At 43.2% G+C, this 25,340-nt stretch overlaps 1 protein-coding gene across 1 annotated transcript in view; it reads left to right on the top strand.

The window, feature by feature from the left end:
* Positions 1-25,340, top strand: part of LNX2 (ligand of numb-protein X 2) — a 146,954-nt gene that overhangs the window by 88,229 nt on the left and 33,385 nt on the right. Inside the window, exons 5-7 of the mRNA XM_030200335.1 lie at positions 16,187-16,431; positions 19,589-19,729; positions 20,636-20,835. Of these exons, the coding sequence (XP_030056195.1) occupies positions 16,187-16,431; positions 19,589-19,729; positions 20,636-20,835 (586 nt within the window). The remainder of the gene's footprint in view (positions 1-16,186; positions 16,432-19,588; positions 19,730-20,635; positions 20,836-25,340) is intronic.

Below are 25,340 nucleotides of genomic sequence, written 5' to 3'. Positions count from 1 at the left end.
CGGCGACCAGAATTGAACACAGTACTCAAGGTGCGGCCGCACCATGGAGCGATACAACGGCATTATAACATCCTCATACCTGTTTTCCATACCTTTCCTAATGATACCCAACATTCTATTCGCTTTCCTAGCCGCAGCAGCACATTGAGTAGAAGGTTTCAGTGTATTATCGACGACGACACCCAGATCCCTTTCTTGGTCCGTAACTCCTAACGTGGAACCCTGCATGACATAGCTATAATTCGGGTTCTTTTTTCCCACATGCATCACCTTGCACTTGCTCACATTAAACGTCATCTGCCATTTAGCCGCCGACTACTGTAATGGAATCTATGTGGGATGCAAATATCAAATCATAAAAAAAACTTCAGACCGCCCAAAACACAGCAGCCAGGCTTATATTTGGAAAAATGCGTTTTGACAGCGCCAAACCACTCCCAGAAAAATTGCATTGCCTACCAATCAAAGAATGTATCACCTTCAAAATCTGCATGACTGTTCATAAAATTATTTACGGTGAGGCACCTGGATACATGACAGACCTTATTGACCTGCCAACCAGAAACACCACAAAATCTGCACGATCATACCTAAACCTCCACTACCCAAGCAACAAAGGACTCAAATACAAATCCACCTATGCATCCAGCTTTTCCTACTTAAGCGCACAACTATGGAACACACTGCCAAAAATAGTAAAAACTATGCCAAACCACCTTAATTTCCGGAAAGCACTAAAAACAGACCTGTTCAAAAGAGCATACCCCAGCGACCCAAAATAAAAATACATGGACACCTGCGAAACAATCCAGCTTATTTTCGAACGAGAAGGCTGGCCATCTTCTGACACAAATCGGGAGATGGCCGGCCATCTCCTGAAGCCGGCGAAATTGGTATAATCGAAAGCCGATTTTCGCCGGCTTCAACTGCTTTCCGTCACAGGGCCAGCCAAAGTTCAAGGGGGCGTTTTGGCAGGGTATGGAAGGCGGGACGGGGGCGTGGTTACGAAATGGCCAGCTTCAGCCGATAATGGAAAAAAGAAGGCCGGTTCTAAGGAGCATTTGGCCGGCTTCATTTGGTCCATTTATTTTTAGGACCAAGTCTCAAAAAGTGCCCCAACTGAGCAGATGGTCACCGGAGGGAATCGGGGATGACCTACCCTTACTCCCCCAGTGGTCACCAGCCCCCTCCCACCCCCCAAAAAAATTGAAAATAATTTTTTTGCCAGCCTCTATGCCAGCCTGAAATGTCCTACCCAGCTCCATGACAGCAGTATGCAGGTCCCTGGAGCAGTTTTTAGTGGGTGCAGTGCACTTCAGGCAGGTGGACCCAGGTCCATCCCTCCCTACCTGTTACACTTGTGGTGGTACGAGTTGAGCCCTCCAAAACCCACTGTACCCACATGTAGGTGCCCCCCTTCACCCCTAAGGGCTATGGTAGTGGTGTACAGTTGTGGGGAGTGGGTTTTGGGGGGCTCAGCACCCAAGGTTAGGGAGCTATGCACCTGGGAGCAATTTTAGTCCACTGCAGTGCCCCCTAAGGTGCCTGGTTGGTGTCCTGGCATGTCAGGGGGACCATTGCACTACAAATGCTGGCCCCTCCCACGACCAAATGCCTTGGATTTGGCCGGGTTTGAGATGGCCGGCCTCGGTTTCCATTATCGGCGAAAACCGATGGCGGCCATCTCAAACCCGGCCATCTCTGACATTTGACCAGTCCGAACCGTATTATCAAAACGAAAGATGGCCAGCCATCTTTTTCGATAATACGGTTCGGGACCGCCGTTCGATTATGCCCCTCAATGTAACCGAAGAACGTAATGGACATTACCTGACTCCTCCTCCCTCCCCCCCTCCCTAAGTTCTCCCCAATTGTACCTACCATACATGTACCTTATCTACCACAATATCACCTTGTATTCATTCATACCATGTATTTGTTCAGACTGGAATCGGCGAACGCCGCTAACAGTAATATGTAAGCCGCATTGAGCCTGCAAAAAGGTGGGAAAATGTGGGATACAAATGCAACAAATAATAATAATAAACACTGTTTCTCAGATGATAAGCAGGATATCATTTCTCACATATGGGTGGCGTCATCCAACGAAGCCCTGGTGTAGATGCTACCCAGGTTTCTATAACTTTAAGAAGCCTTTGACAGAATCCCACCGTACATGCATGAGTGCCTTCCTACCCAGCATGAGCACATGAGACCAGCAGCCATCGTTTTTCCACAGAGCAGAGAGTTCATGATTTTGTGGACCCTCTTCAGCGTGTCTTTGTTTTCGAGGTTTGAGTGCCTTCCTTGTGTACGAGTACCATATATTCCTTCATTTTTCTTTTTTATTTTCCTTTGCCTATCCGGGTTAATTTTTTTCTGAGAGTTGTGTGGTACATGTAAGTTTCCTTTATTTTCACAGCTCACTTAGGCCTGAGCACTGACTGGGAGTTTTTTCTGAGGCAACTATTTTCCCTCATCATTGACCCGTTTGATTTTGCCGTGATTATTTTTTCCGCAATGGCCCAGGAGACTCCCATTGTCTTCAAGAAATGTGCCAAGTGTAACAAGATTGTTTCTAGCACAAACTCCCTCAATTGGTGATTGGGGTGCTTAGGCCCTGATCATCATCAAGGCCTGGACCTGATTCTGTTAGGTTGCAGCAGGTATAGACTCCGACACCCTATGATGACTGTTTTTGATAAGTCTTACAAGAACCACTCCTGGGCTTCTGAGGAGGAGCCTGATAATTACTCAGAGGAGAGGTCCTCAGATCCCTCCCCTGCACAGGAGAGAAGAAATTCCCTTCCAGACAAGTTCTCCTATTTTGGCTTTCTCAGGGAAATGGTGGATGTCATTCCATTTCAGTTGGGCATGGAGGATGAGCCCAGGGCTGATTTGTTAACTGTCCTGCACTATGATTATTGTAATTTGCATTGCTTACTAGTTACAGATTATTGTTTTTTTTTTGTATACCTTCCCTTATGTGTCTTTTGTCCATTTTTTTGTTTGTTTGTTTTAGTGTTTGTTTTTAGACCACATTTGTTATTTATTGTAAACCGCTTTGATTTGTATTTTCTTTGTGAAAGGCTGTATACCAAATTTTATGAAACATTATTTTTTGCGGAAGGCTGTGACGGTGCCTATTCACAATGTCCTGCGGGATGCACATATCGGAACTGGGAGACCCCTCTCTCTGTGCAGGTAGTACCTAAGAAGGCGGACTCCATATACAGAGACTGGAAGGCTTCCGGATTTGAGAAGGATCAGTTTTTCTACCACTCCATGGTAGTCAAATCTGCTCTCCAAAGGGCCAAGAGTTCCCAGATTCATGCCTCGGCTCCTTTGGTAGAGAGATTTGGAATCTAGTCTCCTTTGGGAGGAAGGTTTTCAGGCCTTCATGCTTATTTCCCACATCCAGACTTACCAGCTCTAAATGAGCCTATACTTGAAGTCCTCAACATTCAGTGCACTCCACTCCCACTGGAGCAGGCCGCAGAGCTTCGTCACTTAGCCAATAAGCAGAAGAAGTAAGTTACCTGGCTAACGGCACTTTTGATTTCTTTAATGTGACATCTACACCCAAGGAAGAGAGCTTAGAAATGTGTAGACTTACGGCTGCGTGTTTCTGACCTTGAACCTGTAGTTGAGGAGAGATTAGCAGACGTCCCCTGCCATAGAGACAGTTGTTTTGGGGACAAGGTGGAAGAGGTCACAGACCTCATCAAGAAATATGCTGATACATAGAAATATAGGAAAATGTAGACAGATAAATACCATATGGCCTATCCAGCCTACCCATCCATGCCATCTACACTCCCTATCACTCCCTTAGAAATACCATCAAGTCTTTGTCTCAGCCTTCTCCTTCTGCATCCTCCACATCTCTGAGGTTTTCTGAAGGACATAAAGGTTTCTACTACTCTCCAAAGCGTAGGTTTACCTCCTCTTCTCATCCTCAGCAACAGGCCCAGACCCAGTGTTCCTATCCTTTGCAGCAGTGGCCCAGAAACCTCAGCAGGCTCTCCTGTCGAAGCCAGAGACAGTTTTTTGACTGGCTCCAAGACAGCATAGCTGCAATAAAAGTGCCTGTCCATACGACCTTCTGGTGGGAGGGAGGTTGAATTTTTTCCAGGAGATGTGGCCCCTTGTAACCTCAGACCGGTGGGTTCTGAGAATAGGCTATACCACTTACACTCTCAGTTGTCAACACAAACCTCCAAATTGCTCTCCGATAGCAACATTCCTTAGCTCTCAGCACAGGGAAGTGCTCATAGAGGAACTCTCCTCTGTTCTCAAGGCCCACATGGTTAAGCCCGTTCCACCAGGGGAAGAAGGGAATGGATTCTATTCCAAGAACTTCCTTGTACCCAAGAAGACGGGATTTCATCTCCCTAAGGGCCCTGAACAAATTTTGCTCAAAGAAAAGTTCAGGATGACTTTTCTGGACACTCTTCTTCTCATGATTCAGAAAAATGATTGGCTATGCTCTCTGTATTTAAAGGATGCTTACACCTATATCCAGGTACATCCCAGTCACAGGATGTATTTCAGATTTCAAGTAAGAAAGCACCACTACCAGTATTGCATTCTGCCATTTGGACTCTCATCCGCCCATAGAGTTTCTATAAAGTGTCTTGTTGTAGTTGCATCATCGCTATGCAGACTGGGGGGGGGGGGGGGTGTATGTGTTTCCCTAGCTGGATAATTGATTGTTCAGGAGCACGTCATTTGGGTGTTGGAGCTGCTAGGGTTCATTATCAATGATCCCAAGTCCAATTGTATTCTCCTGGTACAACAATGGGAATATATAGGAGCCCTGCTAGACATGGAAGCTCAAGCCTATCTACCCCAGGCATGGGCAGATGCCCTTTTTGCAATCGCCACTCCGGTTCAGGTCAACCAGCAGGTCACAGCTAGGCAGATGCTGAGGTTGTTAGGCCACGTGGCTTCCACTGTACATGTCACTCCCATGATTCGCCTCCATTTGAGGAACATCTAGTGCACCCTTGCTTCCCAGGGATGTCAAGCCATGGGGAACCTAATGGATATCATCTCAATTACTCCAGGGTTGACCCAATCTGGCCCTGGGTCTCCCCTTTCAAATTCCATCCTCTCAATGAGTGGTGACCACGGATGTATCCAACCTGGGGTGGGGAACTCATGTAGATGAGCTTCACACTCAGGGACTTTGGTCCACTCAGGAGACCAAACTTCACATCAACCTCCTAGAGCTCCAGGCAATATGGAACACACTAAGGGCTTTCAGAGATCGGCTGCTGAACCAAATTATTCTATTTCAAATAGGCAACAAACAAGCAAGGGGCTACGGGATCCTACCCCTTGTGCCAGGAAGTGGTCAAGATGTGGCAGTGAGCCATCAGTCATGGCATGGTGCTCCAAGTTGTAGGTGCAATACAGATAATACAGCTTTGGGGTGTTATTGGGGTACCTGACACTGAGTATAGATTCTGAAAGAAATGGGTCCCAAACAGAACTAACATTAGTGAGTGAAGTGTCAGGTGTAAATGTGTTCCCTTTTATCCTTAGATCCAAGCCCACTATGCCTAAATAATATAAAGAACTAACTGCACACAAAGGGTATTATGAAAATAAAGAATATCAGGGAAATGCAAGTGTTATGAAACAGCAGTGATTCTATCATGAGAACAACATAAGGTGAACGCACATCCCCCTAAGGCTCTTAAGGCAACCTATTTCTATAAACCCCTCACGCTACACAAAGCTCCAAGGCAAAACATACGACCTTAGATGATGCGGATGTCCAGGAGATAACAGGATGTACCTCAGTCAGGTCAGCAGATGTAGGCCACACTTCAGATGAAATCCAACAGCAACCAAACCCTATCTTCCTCTCCAGCCATTTACAGTCCAAAAAAACCCAACTGCAGCTGAGTGATGACGTATACCTGCCCTTGCTGTCAATGCATAACAACATGTTTGGCTCACATGTTGTGGCTGTAAGGGCCACAATATTGTCCCACTGGCACCACACTGAAGAGCACTTTAACTACAAGGTCAGTGCTTCAGGGAAACAAAACATTACATCACATTAAAAACAGAGCCATTCTGAGCAGAGAGTGCACTATTCATAGCCATAACATCTTGTTGCACTCTACTTTTCCAGCCATTATTTATTTATTTATTTGCTGCACTTGTATCCCACATTTTCCCACCTATTTGCAGGCTCAATGTGGCTTACAAAATGTTATAGCAACATGTAACATGTACACATTATAGGATAAGAATTTCAGAATACAGATACAGATGGGTACATAGAATATCATAGCAATCATATTAATGGAATAATAATTTTACAGTTATTACAAATAAGAGTGCATATGTCTGCTCAGTTACCGAGGGACTACCAGCAGTCTTGGACATTTAATACTGCAAGGCCCTGAGCAACAGGCTTCAGCAAGGATGGAATTGGACAAACTCTGCAGTTTTAAAGTTAAGGTTTAAAAGCTGAACAGTACCATATAGTACTTCACATACTACTTCCATGTAGAGTAGTTTTCATCCTTACAAAGTCACGTACTTGGTGGGGAAACAGAATAGCCTGGCAGTCAGACTGAGCAGGGTAATGCAACCATTCAAATGGTCTCAGTATGGGCATTGCCTGCAAGATCTTCTGAGAGTGGGGCACCCCCTCAGTGGATCTTTTTCCTACTTATCTCAACAACAAGGTCCCTCAGTTCTGCTCCAGACTCTGATCACATGACAGACTAGTGGCAGATGCCTTCCACCTCAATTTGGGGAGGATAATCTTTTCCTCCAATCCCTCTAATAGGGAAGACTCTGCTGAATCTCAAGTAGTTCCGGGAAATTATGATCCTCATTGAACTTTACTGATCAAGAAAGATCTGGTTCCCTCTTCTTCTGGAGTATGGGTACTTTTTCCTTAGGTATTTCTGAAAGGGAAAGTTTTGAGAACTAGTACAAAGTCCTACAGACTTTGGAGTTATTCATGTTCAGAACATTGTTTGCTATAAATAACACAAACTATATGGACAAATATGCTGAATATGGATCTAATATTTTCTTCACTGGTGCTACTGTTTACAAAAACTTTTTTAAGGACAATTCTGTAAATCAAGCACTCACAATTACACATGCCTTATAAATGTAGATATACAGATTGACACACTTATGCATGTGTGTGTGCACATACATACACAAATGTCAATGCTATTCTGTAAATAGCTGCTTAACTTGCATAATGGATATTTGCAAGAGGACATACACAGGGGAGGAGCATGGATGGGACATAGGTGGGGCTCCCACTTATGCAGGTAACTTACAGAATATGATATGCATATCCCTGCCATACTTAGGTGCCTGAACTTACCCCAGCTCTATGGCTGTCGCAAGTGCAGGTGCCTGTATATTGGGTATGCTGATACCAGGTTATGCTTGTATTCTATAACAGAACTGAGGCGCCTAGATTTCGTTATGGAATAGGCTCCTATCATGCAGCCTCAGGGTGCCTAAATGGAGGTGCCCATTTATAGAATTCCTCCCCTTTGTGTTGAACATACACAAAAATGTTATTTTGATTCTCCATGGACAAGCAGGATGAACAACAGCCACACTTGTGGGGTGACATCACAGATGACGGCACCGACCGGCCCTTGTCAAAGAGCTCAGAAGACATTTAAATAAGACTTCTGAGCATATGCAGTAGTTCCTGCCTCGCACTCCAGATTTGAGTTCCATCAGTTATTTTTTAACCACCACAGTGGTCGGCAGCTACAACTCCCTTGTCCACATCAATTTTTTCTTCACAATTGAGTTGGATTTTGCAACCACAATTGCTTTTGGTGCGTTTTTTGTTTGTTTGTTTGTTTTCTTTGCTCTTGCTATGAGGTTTTTTTCCTCTGTTAGCACACAGAATAAGTATTACTTAGTCATCTTCATGGTGATTTTTTAAAATATATTACTGATAGTTTTATTTCCTTTTTTAGTTCTTTCTCTGTCACCACACAGAATTAATGTTACTAGGGCCCTCTTTACTAAGCCGCACTATAGGTGCGCTAACTTTTTAGGGTGTGCTAAAAATTAGCACGTGAGAATGCTAGAGACACACACACAAACCCTCCACCCTCTCCCCACTACAGTCCTGAGTCTGACCACTGCCGCCGTGCATCACCCCCTCCCCCCTCGAGGTCGCCGCTCGCCTTCCACCGTGCCTCCCACCCAGAATTTAAAAGTCATCCCTCCAAGTTCCACACCCCCCTCCCTCCGTATTCCAGACACCCCTCCCTCCGACACAGTTCCAGCCCTCCTCCCTCCCTCCTTCCTTCCGACTCATTTCCAGCCACCCCCCTCCCTCCGACTCAGTTCCAGCCAGACCTCTTCTCCCACAACAGTCCTTTGCGTGCCCCTCGGAAACGAACAGCTGTTGCTTGCTGTAGCCCTTCACATCTCTCTATAAGAACCCAGCAACAATTACCACAGTCAATGCCCCTCGCCACTCCCTCCCATTTTGCAAGCCCGGAAACTCACCAACTCCCCCCCCCCCCCCCCCCCATTTACCAAAAAAAAACAAAACAAGGGACAGCTGTTACAGATGAAGAGGAAGGAGGGGGTACCCTGGAACAGAGGGGGACGATCCTGGAACTTCGAGGGAGGGAGTACCCTCGAACTGAGAGGGGAACCCTGGAACTGGGAGGGAGAGGGGGGACGAACCTGGGAGAGAGAGAAGGGGAACCCTGGAGCTGGTAGGGCACTGGGAGGGAGGGAGGGGGACCCTGGAACTGGTAGGGCACTGGAACTGGGAGGGAGGACCCTGAAACTGGGAGGGAGGGAGGGGGCACCCTGGCACACGCTCTCATTCTCACACTCACAGACACACTCGCACACAGTCTCACTCTATCTCTGTCACACACACACACACTCGCACATTCACTCTCTCACACAGTCACTCATACACACTCTCTCAAGCATACACAATCCAAGGACAAACCTTGCTAGCGCCCGTTTCATTGATTTCAGAAACGGGCCTTCTATCTGTCTCACACACTCTCTCACAGACACACTCGCACCTACACTCTCTCTGTCACACACAGACACTCGCACATTCACTCTCTCTCTCACAGTCACTCTCACATACACTCTCAAACATACACACTCAGAGGAAAACCTTGCTAGTGCCCGTTTCATTTGTGTCAGAAACGGGCCTTTTATACTAGTATATATATATATATATATATAGATAGATAGATATTCTCTTCTCACACATATTTTCTGTATATATTTTTTCCACTTGTTTATCCATCACTTGCATACATTAAGCAGGCAGTGCACCAAGCAATCCTGTGTAGATACATCAACATTTCTTTTATTGTAATACACGTTTTTTTTTTCTAGATTGCTGCACTACACACCATTTTATACCATTGAGCTGAAGCATATACAGTTTTCTTCTTTTCAAACAAACAGGATATCTTTCTCCTGCCACAAGCACCATGACATTATACACATTACCATATTCATACATCACACACTCTTCATCAATATTCATTATTTAGACGTCATGTCCACGCTGACTTTATTATTTAACCGATACGCCTCCAGCATAACAACTTTCTGCACACTGGCATCGCTGACTTTTGCCTGTTGTACGGCCACTGCAACTCAGCACTCCCATCAAATTGTGGGTAAGCACTTGATTGGTTTCAGCCTTTATTTTTTATCCTGAGCATACTGCCCCTCTTTTTATTTAGAGCATACCCCCCCCCCCCCTTTTTAATGCCGTTATTACAGATTCAGTTTTTCATAGTGTTTTTTAATCTCCTTCTGTTATATTTGTAATACATCAATTTTTTTCAATATTTTTTAATCATTATTCGGATTTTATTACCCGCAATCATAGGTCCTTTATATGCACTTTGACATAGTTTCTTCTATACTTTTTCCATTTTCAACAATTATATTTCTTGTGCACCGTCAACACACCGGTTTGCTTTCTACACTATGCCTCCAAGCACGCCTTTATTTATAATTGCTATACTTTATGCCTCCTAGTATTCCTTTTATTATAATTGCCGTACATCGTTTTTCAGCCATACGTTATACTTTTCCTATCAGTTCATTTAAGCTATACTGTGTTTCTGATTAATATGCCTCTACATATGTTTTCACTAGGTGCTCGATATATCTGATATTACAACTGATCTGTATCTACAAGTTTTTTTAGCGCCATTTTTTCAAACAGTATGATGTAAGCACACAACACATTATCCTACCACCATACAACATCCCCCCACTTTTACTAATCACATTATGATATCACCCTTTCTTATGTGCATACATTTTCAGTTTACTTTCATTCACTCACCGGCTTTTCAGTCTTATCACATTTTCACAGTTCCCTTTGCCCGTCTGAACATGAGGCCTCTGAAATGGGACCCAGACACAAGGTGGAACCAGTATCATGATCATCTTTTGAAAAACCTTCAAATCACAGAGGTCACACATTAGGCACTTCAATGGTGGACTCATCCAAACAATCTTCTAAGAGGAAAACATTTTCATCGTCCTCACATTCTGACCACTCTTAACATTTACACCTCCCAGACCAGATTGGGAGCTCATACAACTCACCAACAAACTCAAGGTGTATGGTTGACTGTAGAACAAACATTCCTCATAAATTCTCTAGAAATGAAAGCAGTCTACAATGCACACCTAGTATTTGCATTACAGTTGGCCAATCACATTGTCCAGATCCAAACGGACAATCAAGTTATGATGTATTATCTCAACAAGCACGGAGGAACCGGATCAGCTACCCTTTGCCGAGGCGCTTTGAATCTGGCACTCTGCACAGTCTCACAACATCTTTCTAAAGACTATTTACCTCCCTTGGAAGTCAGAATATTGTAGCAGACTCTCTCAGCCAACATCGTCATCTTCACAAGTGGTCTTTGGATCCGAATATATTCGGCAAATCATGCTCAAGTTGACTTCAGCCAAAACAAAATGCAAAAAGTTCTGCTCTCATCACTCTATCAACCTCAGGAGAGCAGAAGATGCTTTTCTTCTCTCCTGGATGATGGGCCTACTTTACACTTTTCCTCCAATAATGTTGATTTCAAGAACTCTACACAAGACTTCCCAGGATAGAGCTCAGTTTATAATAATAGCCCCATATTGGCCACATCAGCCTTGGTTCTCACTACTACTACTACTACAGATCATACAGCAACCTCTGTTTCATCTACCTTTAGTTCAGCATCTCATCACTCAAGACAAAGAATCCATCTATCATTCCAGTCTCTGCTTTCTAATCTCACTAGCTCTTACTGCATGGAGGCTGAGCGGAGTTCCATTCTTTAAATCTGACACCGGACGTTGAATCAGTCCTTCAGTATAGAAAACCAGCCACTAGGAAGGCTTATGCTTTTGAATAGAGAAGTTTTTCACATTGTTGCGTTTCTTACTCCCATGATCCTTTCATATGCACTAAAGAGGTCTTTAAACTAAATTTGCTGGGGATGGGAGAGAAAACCCCAAAGTCATTAATAACTCTCAGGAAGGTAAGACATCAAATACCCTTATGGAAAGTGGAAAAAAGAATAACATCTGGAGAGCCTTGTATGCCAATGCTTGTAGTATGGGAAATAAATTTCTTGATCTAGAGGCTGCAGTGGTAGAAGCCGACTTGGATTTAGTGGCAGTCACGGAGACATGGTTCACGGAGAACCATGACTGGGATATAGTTATACCTAGCTATAATCTATGCAGGAAGGACAGGGTAGGAAAAAAGGGTGGAGGTGTGGCATTGTATGTTAAGAATAATATTAAAGTGACAGATCTGCAGGACATATGGGGTAAGGAGGAAGCACTGTGGGTCAAACTGGTAAGAGGGAAAGGAAAATGTATTTACATTGGTGTAATGTACAGGTTACCTTTGCAGTCAGAAAAAATGGACAGAGACTTAATTGAAGACATCCACAAGATAGCTAAGAAAGGGAAAGTACTACTGATAGGTGATTTTAATATGCCAGACATTGACTGGGATGTCCCTGCTATGGGGTCATCTAGAAGCAAAGGGATCTTGGATTCTCTACAGGAAGAATTGTTTCAGCAGTGGGTAACGGAACCGATGCAGGATGGAGCTATTCTAGATCAGGTGCTTACAAACGGGGAAAATGTTTCTGATATTACGATGGGAGATCATTTGGCATCTAATGATCACCAAATGGTGTGGTTCAGTATTAAAACAGAGGAGAGGGCTTACTCAAGATCCCAGATTTCAAATAAACCAACTTTGCCAAGATGGGGTAATTGCTCAAAGAAAAGTTGCTTGGATTGGAGCAGCTGAAGGAAGTAGAACAGCAGTGGGCAAAACTGAAAGGAACTATTTTAAAGACAACGAACCTTTATGTTAGAAAGTTACATAAAAGTAAGAGGGAAAAAAGGCCGCTCTGGTTCTCAAAAGTAGTAGCTGAAAAGGTAAGGGAGAGAAGGTTAGCCTTCTCACATTACAAGATGACTCAGAAAGAGGGAAACAAGCAAAAGTACCTGGAAAAGTTAAGGGTAGCTGGAAAAGTTGTTAGGAAAGTGAAGAGTCAAATGGAAGAAAAGATAGTCAATACAGTAAAATTGGGGGACAAGACCTTTTTCAGATAAGTGACAGGAGGAAGTGATACAATAGCATTATGAGTCTCAAAGCTGAGGGGGAGGAATATGTAGAAGCTGATACGGATAAAGCTGAACTTCTTAACAATTATTTCTGTTCTGTTTTCACGAATGAAAGGCCTGGGGAAGGACCGCAGAAAACAAATGCAAAAAATGCAAATGAGGATGGATGTATGGTAGATCAGGACCGATTCTCAGAAGACTGTGTTCATGATGAGCTAGCTAGACTAAAAGTAGACAAAGCAATGGGGCCTGGTGGGAAACATCTGAGGGTACTCAAGGAATTCTGAGAAATCCTGGCAGCTCCACTGTCTGACCTCTTCAGTGCTTCCTTAGAGGCTGGAGTGGTCCCAGAGGATTAGAGAAAGGCCTATGTGGTCCCTCTGCACAAGAATGGAAGTAAGCAGGAGGTTGGGAATTACAGGCCTGTCAGTCTAACCTCGTTGGTGAGTAAACTAATGGAAATGTTTCTAAACCGGAGGATTTTGAGGTTTCTCGAATCAAATGGACTGCAGGACCCGAGGCAGCATGGCTTCCAGTGGCGTAGTGAAGGGTGGGCCCAGGTGGGCCCAGGCCCACCCACTTTGGGCTCAGGCCCACCCAGTAGCAGCACACCTATGAAGTGTCTGGCAGGGATCCCCAAGCCCCACCAGCCAAAAATTCCCAACAACTGTCCTTCCTGCATACCAACCTTCCCTCTAATGTATTCCCATCTATGCGGAAACAGGAAGTTGCATCAGAGGGAAGGCTGTGGGGCCAACATGAGCAGTGTGTATTAGTTGCTGCTAGCTGCCAGTGAAAATCTGCTATTTAAAAGGTATGGGGGGAAGGGGATGTTTGAGAGACCATATGGCATGCAGGCCGAGAGAGGGAGAGGCCAAATCACTTGTGGGACAGGGCGGAGTTCTTTTGCCCACCCATCTTGGGCCCAGGCCCACCCAAAATTGGGTGTCTGGCTACGCCCCTGATGGCTTCACTAGAGGCAGGTCGTGTCAGACAAATTTGATTGATTTCTTTGATTGGGTGACCAAACAGTTGAACATGGGAGGGGCACTAGATGTGGTATACTTGGATTTTAGCAAATCCTTTGACACGATTCCGCACAGGTGGCTGATAAATAAATTGAGTGCCCTCGATATGGGACCTAAAATAACTAACTGGGTGAAAAACTGGTTAAGTAAGAGAAGACAGAGGGTAGTGATAAATGGGGCTTGCTCTGAGGAAAGGGATGTTATCAGTGGTGTGCCACAGGGATTGGTTCCTGGGCCAGCTGTCTTTAACATCTTTGTGGGTGATATTGCAGAAGGACCGTCTAGTAAGGTCCATCTCTTTGCAGATGATACCAAACTCTGTAATAGGGTGGACATCCCGGAGGGTGTGGATGGCATGAGGAAGGATCTTGCAAAGCTTGAAGAATGGTCCAAAAATTGGAAATAAAGATTTAATGCTAAGAAATGCAGGGTCATGCACTTGGGTTACAAGAATCCAAAGGAATGGTACAATATAAGGGGTGAAGCACTTAGACTGTGAGCTCTCCTGGGACAGAGAAATATCCAATGTACCTGAATGTAACTCACCTTGAGCTACTACTGAAAAAGGTGTGAGCAAAATCTAAATAAAAAATAAATAAAATATGTACGGAAGAAGAACGAGACTTGGGGGTGACTGTGTCTGACGACTTTAAAGTGGCCAAACAGGTAGAAAAAACAACCGTAAAAGCCAGAAGGATGCTTGGGTGCATAAGGAGAGTGATGACCAGCAGGAAAACGGAGGTGATAGTGCCTTTGTATAAGTCTCTGGTGAGGCCCCATTTGGAGTACTGCATGCAATTCTGGAGACCACACCTACAGAAAGATATAAACAGGATGGAGTCGGTCCAGAGGGCAGCTACTAAATTGTTAAGGGGTCTCCATCATAAAACATGTAAGGACAGTCTTACGAACCTCAACATGTATACGCTGGAAGAGAAGCGGGAGAAAGGGGATATGATAAGAGATGTTTAAATACCTTAGTGGCATTAATGTAAGGAGTAGAGCCTTTTTCAAATGAAGGAAAACTCCCGGTGAAGGTTGTGGAGACAAAGAATGTGTTAGAATTTTAAAAAGCATGGGACAGGCACATGGGATCCCTTAGGTAAAGAAGGAGTTAGTGGTTATTGAGGATGGGTAGTCTCTGCCATCATGTTTCTATTTCTGTATTATTACAATACCTGCTGCACCTTTCGAACTCTGGTCTTTCCTTTCTGTACCATCAGTGCATCAGTACCATCAGTGCATGCCATGAAGGCACTCCGGCTCCTATATTACAGCATCCAGGTTTTTTTAAAAGGATTCTTACACACCAAACCACCTATCCAACAACCTCTTCCACATTGGGACCTCAATCTTGTACTGGAAGCTCTTGCATTCCTTTTGAAAATTTTGAAATGTCAGACCTAAAATTCCTTACTTGGAAAACCTTATTCTTAATTGCTATATAATCTGTTAGTCAAATCATGGAGTTTCAAGCTCTAGTGTATTACCATCCTTATCTCCAGATTCTCCCTGACAGAGGTGTCTTATGAACTCATCCCAAATTCTTGCCAAAAGTAGTATCCCACTTTCACCTAAACCAACCTATTACTTTACCAACCTTATCTCCTCCTCCCCATTTCACAGTGGAACAGTCCACTCTACATTCTGAGTACTGTGGAAGAGCTATTTGCATCTATCTAAAGAGAACAGCAAAACCAGATTGACCACCCCTACTGTTTATCTCGATTAATCCAAATAACCCAGTTTTTTTTCCTGTTTCAAAATGAACTCTTCCAAATTGGCTAGCAAACTGCATTGTTTGTTACCAGTTGAGTTCTGTTTAAAACCCACCAAGGGTAACTGCTCATAAGCTTAGGGCAATGTCTACATTAGTGCATTTACATTCTCTTTCAATCACAGACATTTGTCAAGCAGCAACCTGATTTTCTCCTCCTACATTTGCTAAGCATTACTGTATAGACCAGCCTTCACCTTCTGATTGTTCATTCGCTAATGCTGTAATAAATTCTGTTAATGTTTGGAACTTCAACTCGCCTCATCCTCCTCTTATTGAGTTTCATTTATCTACACTACCTGCTGCAACTCTCCACTCGTGAGTCTCCATATGTGTGCTGCTGTTCATCCTGCTTGTCAATGGAGAAAGCGGTGTTCTCCATGGACAGCAGGGTACAACAGCCAGACAATCCCACCCTACCCCTAAGTTGAAGTCAGCGTAGTACCATAATTGAAGACATTCGAATGTGGAGCACAAGGCAGGAACTACTGCGTGTGCTCAGAAGCCTTATTTAAAGGTCTTCTGAGCTCTTTGATAAGGGCCAAGTGGTGCAATCAGCTGTGACATCACCCCACATGTGTGGTAGTTGTTTCCTGCTGTCTACGGAGAACACCTGTTAACAGTTGTGCAGCATCACTTTTTAGAACTGATATTGGTGAGATATAGTTCTTGTTTTGTATATGACAATAATAGAATGTGATATTTCCAGGTGTTCTGGAGCATCTCATCGGCGATTTGTACTGGACCATAGGAGATGTAGCAAACAGGCAGAGGGCGAGAGTGAAACCATATCCAATATAATAGATCATCCTGGTACTCTGTCATTGGACATAGATCAAGGTAGACCTGGAATAGTAGCATTAGAGCACAATATATCCTCCATATCTTTTCCATTGTGGACAGATGAGAATGGTCTTGACAATTCGGTTCTGGAGGAGACAACAGTAGCAAACAGTAAGACCTTTCTACCTTCCTATTTCATATTTATTGTGTTGTCAACTGTAAGTTCTCTTTTTCAGCAAGGTTTCAGTACAAAAAACCAATAGATAAAATGCTGTGAGCATCTACAGAATTTCTCTAAGTAGGATTAATTTTCTCGGTGGTCACCACTGCTTGCTGATCTGCAAAAGAGCACATGTTTGGGTAGTTCTATAACTGGGTACTCCATTGTACATACATGCATAGTGGTGATCCTGAAAACAGCAGAACAGGCCTAAAGCAATATTCAAGTCAGTGGCTAAGTTGATGTGCCAATATTACACATAGTGGTTCATGTGCTTAAATAGTATGCATTAGTGCAGTAATATAGACACACAGCTACCTGTGTAAATTTTGACATTTGCATGTAAGCCTTCTCTTTGAAGTGCCTTCTGTCCATAAGGTTGATTGTATATTCAGTGTAACTTTCCACCAATTATTTCAAAGTCATGTGACAGTTTTTTTTAAATCTTTAAGAGGTCCTTTTACTAAACTGAGATAAGCACTAATGTGTGCTTACCACAACAACAAATGACTTACTGCAGCATCCTGTAGTAAAATGTTTGGGAGAGTGGGCATGTTCTGTGCTGATTGGTTAGCACAGCTACATTGGTGTGTGCTGATTAGCTCGTTCTTGGCATGTGAGCCCTTACTGCCTACATGGTAGGGGCTCACGCATTAATGGCCACTCGCTACTGGGAAAATTAGCACATGGCCATTAATAGGGAAATAAACTCAGCCATTTTACCCTGGTGGGGAAAATGGCCTTAGCATGCAGGAATGACCCGTGTAAGGACGCGCTAAGGCAACTTTTTACCGCAGTTTGGTAAAACGATCCCTCAGATTACGGGAGAATGTGTTGGTATACTGTAGTAGAACCTAAGTAAAGGAAACAATGAGTGAAGTCTGAAAACTGTTTGGAGAATCACTGACATGCAAACCTAGTACATTAAATTATATAGGAGCCCTTTTACTAAGCAGTGGTAGGGCTAATGCGTGGGTAATGTGCCAAATCGACATTACCGCTCTGGTAGCGTGGGCACCCACCAGTAATTTTGAAGTTGGCACGCGCTGTTTCCTGCGGTAGAAAATATTTTTCTATTTTCTACTACAGGGGGCGTTCCCAACTGTAATCGACAGCACGGCCACATTGGCGCATGCTGCATGATTACCATGCAAGTAGCATGTGAGCCCTTACTGCTAGATCAATGGGTGGCAGTAAGGGCTTAGGCAGTAAATAGCCGCGCACTACTCTTAATTTTAGCACATGGCCATTTACTGCTCTATTTTGAAAAAGCCTTTTTTCCCAGCCGTGGTAAAAAAGTGGCCCAGCGTACATCAATTTCAGGCGTCCAAACTACCACAGGCCACTTTTTACCGCAGCTTAGTAAAAGGGCCCCATTGAGAGAGATTCTTACAAGAATATCAACTTTGAATAGTTTTATTTTGACTAACGAGTAAAGGTGAATCCCAGTCTGAATAACTGTTACTGTAAACAGAATCTTATTACAACAAGGATTCTATGGGGCTCATTTTCATAGTAACATAGTAGATGACAGCAGAGAAAGACCTGCACGGTCCATCCAGTCTGCCCAACAAGATAAATTCATATGTGCTACTTTTTGTGTATACCTGACTTTGATTTGTATCTGCCATTTTCAGGGCACAGACTGTAGAAGTCTGCCCAGCACTAGCCCTGCCTCCCAATCACTAGCCCCGCCTCCCACCACCCACTGGAGGGATTAAAGCATGACACTTCATTAAGCCCCCAGTGGTTGCTGTCTCTCTCCCTCTCCCCTGAAAATGAAACTGAAAAGGAATACCAGACCATATGACAGCATCAGGTATTATGGGCATTTTTTTTGTTACATTTGTACCCCATGCTTTCCCACTCATGGCAGGTTCAATGCAGCTTACATGGGGCAATGGAGGGTTAAGTGACTTGCCCAGAGTCACAAGGAGCTGCCTGTGCTGGGAATCGAACTCAGTTCCTCAGTGCCCCAGGACCAAAGTCCACCACCCTAACCACTAGGCCACTTCTCCACTCTGAACAAAGCAGAAAGCAGGTCTGAGGAGTAGCCAAGTGGTTAGTACAGTGGACTGTAAATCAGTGAACCCAGGTTCAAGTCCCACTTCAGCTCTATTTTTTCCCCTTTTAAATTGTGTGCCCTCCAGAGACATATTTACCTACTGTACCTAAATATTTATGACACATGCAAGCCTGAAGGCATTGAAGTGGTGTACACTAAGTCTAGAGGGCTTAGAATTTAAAGTAAGAGTTGTAGGGGGATATGCACCTGGGTGTCCTGGTGTACAGTCCACTGCATTAGGCTGTTCCTCTGCTCTGCAAGGATGGATGTCTGTGTGACCACTTCTATAAAAATGCTGCTGGACAGACCATCCTTGTCCCTAGATTTTTGGGGTTCATAATTTGGACGTTTCAGTTTGTAAAATGGCTGTTCATTTTGGATATTCTCACATATGGGAACCCCAGCATATTTCGTGTTCGAAAATGGCTGTGAGATGGATGTTTTTTTAGATGTTATGAGCAGGGCATCCCAATTCTGACTTGGACGTCCTTTTGAAAATGCCCTCCACATGTCGATGCCCTCTGTATCATTTGTAATTCATTTAGGGGGTCTTTTACTAAGACGTACTAGCTAGAGATGCCCATAGGAATATATCGGCACCTCTAGCGTTTAGCAAGCGCCTATTTTTAGCACACACTAAAAACGCTAGTGCACCTTAATAAAAGATCTTCTTAAAGAATATTAAGAACCTTTTTTAGTTTCAATGGTATTTACAGAAAATGTTTCATGCTTTTTAGAAGCAGAAAAAGTGAATTGGTTTTATTGTATTTATCTATGTCCCATTTCTTATACTGTGAACCTCTTTTACTAAGCCATGCTAGTGATTCTCAGAGTGACAAATGTGCTGCAGCTGAATGGGCTGCGTAGTATTTGCCACATGGGCTAGCGCAGTTTAGTAAAAGAGGCCCTGTATGTTTATTGCAAGTAAGCTCCTTTAACTGAATTGGCTATCATAATAAAGTAAGGTTTTATGTGCATTTTATTTGTTCATACAACTGGCAGATATGTTTCTAAGATAAAACTTTCCCCCCTTTGAGCAACAGGCTTCCCGTCTATGGAATTCTGTGCAGCCTGTACTAAACGACAACTGAGCAATACCTGCATTCATCTACAGCGAACTAACAGTACCACCTCCTGCAGCTTGGATATTAGACAGGAAACACCAAGCCTCCCCACAGAGAAAGGTATCCTTCCTTATCCCTTTCCTTTTTGTAACCTGGCAATACACTATTAGCATCCTTTTAATTGTTTTAGAGGTTTGTGTATGGCAGTTTGTTTGCACTTGGCATGGTGGAGGCAATCCATTCCAGTTGTTTGTAATTGTTCTATGTATCACTTTCAGCTTTTCTTTAGTATACATCCTTAAAAAAAAGAAAGAAAAACAGCATTGTCAGAGATGCCAAGTTACCCATTACAAGGATGGAGATTTGGGGGCAGTTCCAGGGTTGTTGTCCCCCTCCCTTCCTCCCTCCCTCCGAGTTTCAGGGTCCCCTCCCTCCCCTGCATTATGCTCTCTCCCCTGCATTCATCCATATGCAGGCAATGTCCTCTATGCCCTGCCCCCTCCATCCATCCATGTGCAGCATCTCTCCCCTGCCCCCTCCACCTCTCTCCGAGTTCCAGTGTCCCCCTCCCTCCCAGTTTCAGGATCCCATGGAACTGGGAGGGTGGGGGATGGAGAACGTTGGAGGAGTGACGTCAGCAGGTGGTTACAATCTCAGTGACACACATTGGAATGTTGGAGGAGAACGTTGAAGGAGTGATGTCAGCAGGTGGTTACGATCCCAGTGAGACACATTGGAATATTGGTGGAGCAAATTATTATATTAGATAAGCATTTTAAGAACATCTCCCTAGAAGCTGAATCCACTCCATTACAGTAATGTGTAATATTTCTATGTATATGTACATTTTATAGCTCAATAACTTCAGATGTTTACTTCAACTAAGCACTCCAGATATCGGATATCCTGTTAATTTATTGTTGTTGTCCTGAATGCTGCAAGTAGCATAGATTTGATCTTTGTTAGTTTAATACACTGAAATGGCATTGTGATGGAAAACAAATTGACATATTTTTTGCTTGGCAGCCACACAGCAACCACCTAGCTTACCTGAAGGAGAGATCACTGTGATTGAAATTCACCGAACTAATCCTTATATTGAGTTGGGAATTAGTGTAGTAGGAGGCAATGAAACTCCTCTGATCAACATTGTCATTCAAGAAGTTTATCGTGATGGCATTATTGCCCGAGATGGAAGACTCCTAGCCGGAGATCAGATTCTTCAAGTATGTAATCTAAGTTTCTGACTTAAGGCAGTGTTTGGTTAGATTGGAGGGGGGGGGGGGGGGGGTTGGTTGGTTTTGCTAGCAAGCCAAAAAAGAAAGAAAGAAAAAGCTGCATAATTGTTAATAGTTTTCTAGTGAAAAATTAGCAAGAGTGCAAGGATAGGCATGATTAACTGAGCATTTTTGCACTGTTTAATTTTGAATGTGCAGTGTTTCCAACAGTGTAATGGTTCTCTAACACCGAATTGTTTTACACTAGCTATTAGCAGAGTGACATTAAGCTTTACAATTCAGGTTCAGGTAGGTGACTAGAGAGAAGCTTTGTTGTGACTTGCAAAAGTTAGTACTGAAAACCTTTATTAAACTAAATACAATCAAGACAATAACATTTTAGGAATAATAACATGACCTCACTTTTTCTATTCCTTTATCAATAGGAGCATAGTATAATTTATTTTTATTACATTTGTACCCCGCACTTTCCCACTCATGGCAGGCTCAATGCGGCAGGCAATGGAGGGTTAAGTGACTTGCTCAGAGTCACAAGGAGCTGCCTGTGCTGGGAATTGAACTCAGTTTTCTCCATTCCCCAGGACTAAAGTCCACCACCCTAACCACTAGGCCACTCCTCCACAGTTGTCACCACAGTAAAGTAATCTTATCCTATATATTTATTTTTATATTATGGCAATAAAACATGATTTGAAGGAAGCATATCAGATTTTTAAACTAATTTTTCCAGCTATTTCTAGAAACTTGGTTTCTTTTTATAAAGGTCAAAATTGTTGAAAACAATCTGATTTAAAGGGAATTATGTGTAATCCTGTCCCTTGCCCCTGAGGAGGGGAAAGCACTTCAGCCCTAGAAGCTGGAATAAGAGAAACTATCAGACTTAGATATAGGTGCAACCAGCAACAATCTTTATTGGTATCTCACTAAGCCAATACAAAATAATTGTTCTCTCTAGAGCAGGTTGTCACCCAGTAGCCAGACGCACAGACCTAATAACAAAGCTGCTTCACAGCAAAACCTGTGATTTCTCCTAAACTAACTTGTGATCATATATGGATCTTCCTGTTTCCTTCCATCACACAATATAGTAATATACAAAAATGGCAATTTCCTGTATTCTACCATCCTCTCCTACTTGTGTTCACATGCACACTTTGTGGCAATTGGCTAATTCCTTATCAGTAAGGTGGGATCACAGTGTGGAAAACCAGCTAACAATTAAGTAGTATGAAACACCTGCCACTGGTGTCCTTCTTTGAACACATATTTCTGTTAGAACATCTTGGAGTCTGCTGGGTCTTCAGTCTCTCATCACCACCAATGTTATATCCATTTGTATATGGGCCACATAGCCTCAGTTTCTCCTAAGTGTCACCTTGACATGTAGCATGTACTTTCCATTTACTGAGAAAGCACTGTAGCTTACATGCAGCTGCAGAAAGAAAACAAAAATATGCTGACAACAGCAAAGCAAGGAATACTTGGGGCCATCAGAGCCATATTGCAGGCCTAGTATAGGAAGGAATATACAATTATCTTTTAGTGGCTTGTGCATTAAGACTTACTAAATTTCAAAGGTAATTACAAGATGGCCTTCCAAAATAGTACACATCTAATCTGCTATGCACTAAGGGGGTCTTTTACAAAGGCGCGGTATGGTTTTAGCTTTCACTAAATGCTAGAGACACCTATAGGAGTATATGGGCATATCTAGCGTTTAGCACATGCTTATTTTTAGCGTGCGCTAAAAATGCTATCAAGCCTTTGTAAAAGGCCCACTTAGCTAATTACACAAAGATTATGCATGTGCTCAAACCAGTTAGCACAACCGCTAAAAAATAAAATGGCTTAATGTTTAGGCATCCAAGGGTTTGATTCATTGAAAAGACAATTCTTTAACTGGATAGACGCAGTTACTGTGCTTTGTCAATGTAAGTGCACAGAAAAGCAACACTTATGCACATAAGTGCACTATGTACTATTCTATAAGATAACACATCAGTGCTATAGTGTGTAACTGCAAGGGGGCATACACATGGGTGAAGAATGGGAGGGTAATGGGTATGTCTGTCCTTTTTTATCCTCACCTCTTTATTCCCTTACCCTTAATTGTTCTGTCTGTCTGCCTGTCTTATCTAGATTGTAAGCTCTTTGAGCAGGGACTGTCTTTTTTGTGTATGGTGTGCAGCACTGCGTATGCCTTGTAGCGCTATGGAAATGATAAGTAGTAGTAGTAGTAGTCTCCAATCTACGAATGCAACTTGTAGAATACTATGTTATTTGTGTTGTATGGTGCTCTTTGGTATGCCCATCTACACTAGCCAGAGACAGAGTAAATGGTCACACCTAGATTTAGGTGTGCCAATATGCATTTAGGCTAGAATTCTATAACAAAGTCGGGGCATCCAGATGCTGTTATAAAATAGGTGCTCCCCATGCTGCATTGGGGCACCTGAATGGAGGCACCCTATAATAAAATTGCCCCTAAGACTTTTTCCCCACTTTGTCTCTACCCGTTTACTTCCAATCACTAGACACTGACTCCTAATGCCAAGTGTAATGTAAGTGTAGTGTAATGTAAGTTTAGCCAGTCCGTTCTTTGGAGTTTCTTTGAGGAATTGAACCCAGATCCATCCACCTTAGTCTAGAAAGTGGCATAAAGCAGCATTTGAATGTTTTTCTCACAAAAATGTCCAAATCAGTATTTTCAAAACCTGTTTTGCAGACGTCATCTGTGCAATCCATTTGCAGTTTGTTCAAATCACAAGGAGGCGTGTCAAGGGTATTCCTAACACTTGGACGTTTTACAACCATAATGGAACAAAACAAAAACATGTAGGGCTGAAACTTCAACATTTTGGTCTAGACCTGTTTTTAGAATGAATAAGTCACAAAAAGGTGCCATAAAAGACCAGATGACCACTGGAGGGAATCAGGGATGATCCCCCTTACTCTCCTAGTGGTCACTGACCTCCCACCCCCCCAAAAATGTGAATGAAAATATTAATTAGCAGCTTCTATGATAACTTCAGATGTAATGGTCAGGTCTATTAGAGCAGCATGCAGATCCCTGGAATAGTGTAGTGGTTGGTGCAGTGCACTGTAGACAGGTGAACCCAGGCCCATATCTCCCATTACACTTGTGTTGGAAACTGTGAGCCCTCCCAAACTCACCAGAAACCTACTGTACCCACATATAGGTGCCCCCTTCACCCATAAGGGCTATTGTAGTGGTGTACAGTTGGGGCCAGTGGATATTTGGTGGGTTTTGGAGGGATCAGCAGACAAGATAAGGGAGCAACAGTGAGAGATGTGTACCTGGGAGCATTTATATGAAGTCCATTGCAGTGCCCCTTAGGGTGCCCCACTGCTCTCCTGGGATGTTTGTGTGGCCAGTCTACTATGAATGCTGGTTCCTCCTATACCCCAATGGCTTGATTTTGTGCGTTCTTCACTTGGATGCTTTTTTTTTTTTTTTTTAAATGGACCAAAAAGATAAACGTTTTGAGCACAAAACATCTAGATAACAGCCATTTAAAAAAAAAGACATTTTTCTATTTCAAAAGTTGGACTTAGATGTCATGTCGAAAATACCCCTCATAATGGCTCCCATCGCTGTCCCTTTAGTTTGTAGGAAAAACCTTTGATTGAACATAAAGTAATTCGTGCTATGGGCCACCTTGGTAATGTTGACCAAAAACTCCACTCGAGCCTATGACAACGATAAAGCCTGAAGATGATGATGTACCACATCTACAGCAGCCTGCTGTGGTTTATTTGTGTATAGAGCCACAATATAGAGGGTGGCTAGACAGGATATCGTTGATGGTCTGAAGAAACACAGTCATACTCGTATCCTTCACGTAGGTGTGACTTTTAGATACGTCTAACTTCAGATGAAAATCTACAAACTCTGACAGCAGTTCCAAAATGGAGCCTATGCCGGATACTATCGGACACCCCGGAGGGTTCAGCACATCTTTATGTACCTTTGGAACAAAGGAATTCTTGGATGTGTTTGCCACAGGAAGTCAAACTCCTTATCCGTAATCACCTTGGACTCCAAAACTTGTAACAACAAATCAGAAATCAAATCTGATAAATCTGATGTAAGGTCCCGAGACAATTCTTCATAATAGGTGACATCTTCCAGTTGCCGAGTGTCCAAAACTACTACTCCCCCCCCCCCCCCCCCCCCTTGTCTGCTAGATGGATAACATTCGAAGGATCTTGAGCTAAAGAACTGATTGCTGCTGATTCAGCTGGTGACAGATTATTTTTTAACCTTTCTAGGGCTAGACTCTAAAGTCATAATTTTATTTATTTATTTATTTATTTATTGCATTTGTATCCCACATTTTCCCACCTATTTGCAGGCTCAATGTGGCTTACAAAGACCTGTTATGGCATCGCCATTCCAGGGTAGCAGATACAATTGGTGTTACAAAAAGATCAAGGATGAGAAATAAGATCTAAGCAGACAGTTATAGAAA

This window comes from Microcaecilia unicolor, chromosome 4, assembly GCF_901765095.1.
Source record: "Microcaecilia unicolor chromosome 4, aMicUni1.1, whole genome shotgun sequence".
Taxonomy (NCBI): Eukaryota; Metazoa; Chordata; class Amphibia; order Gymnophiona; family Siphonopidae; genus Microcaecilia; species Microcaecilia unicolor.
Note: the sequence above shows the minus strand (reverse complement) of the source record. Positions and strands in the feature narration are given on the sequence as shown.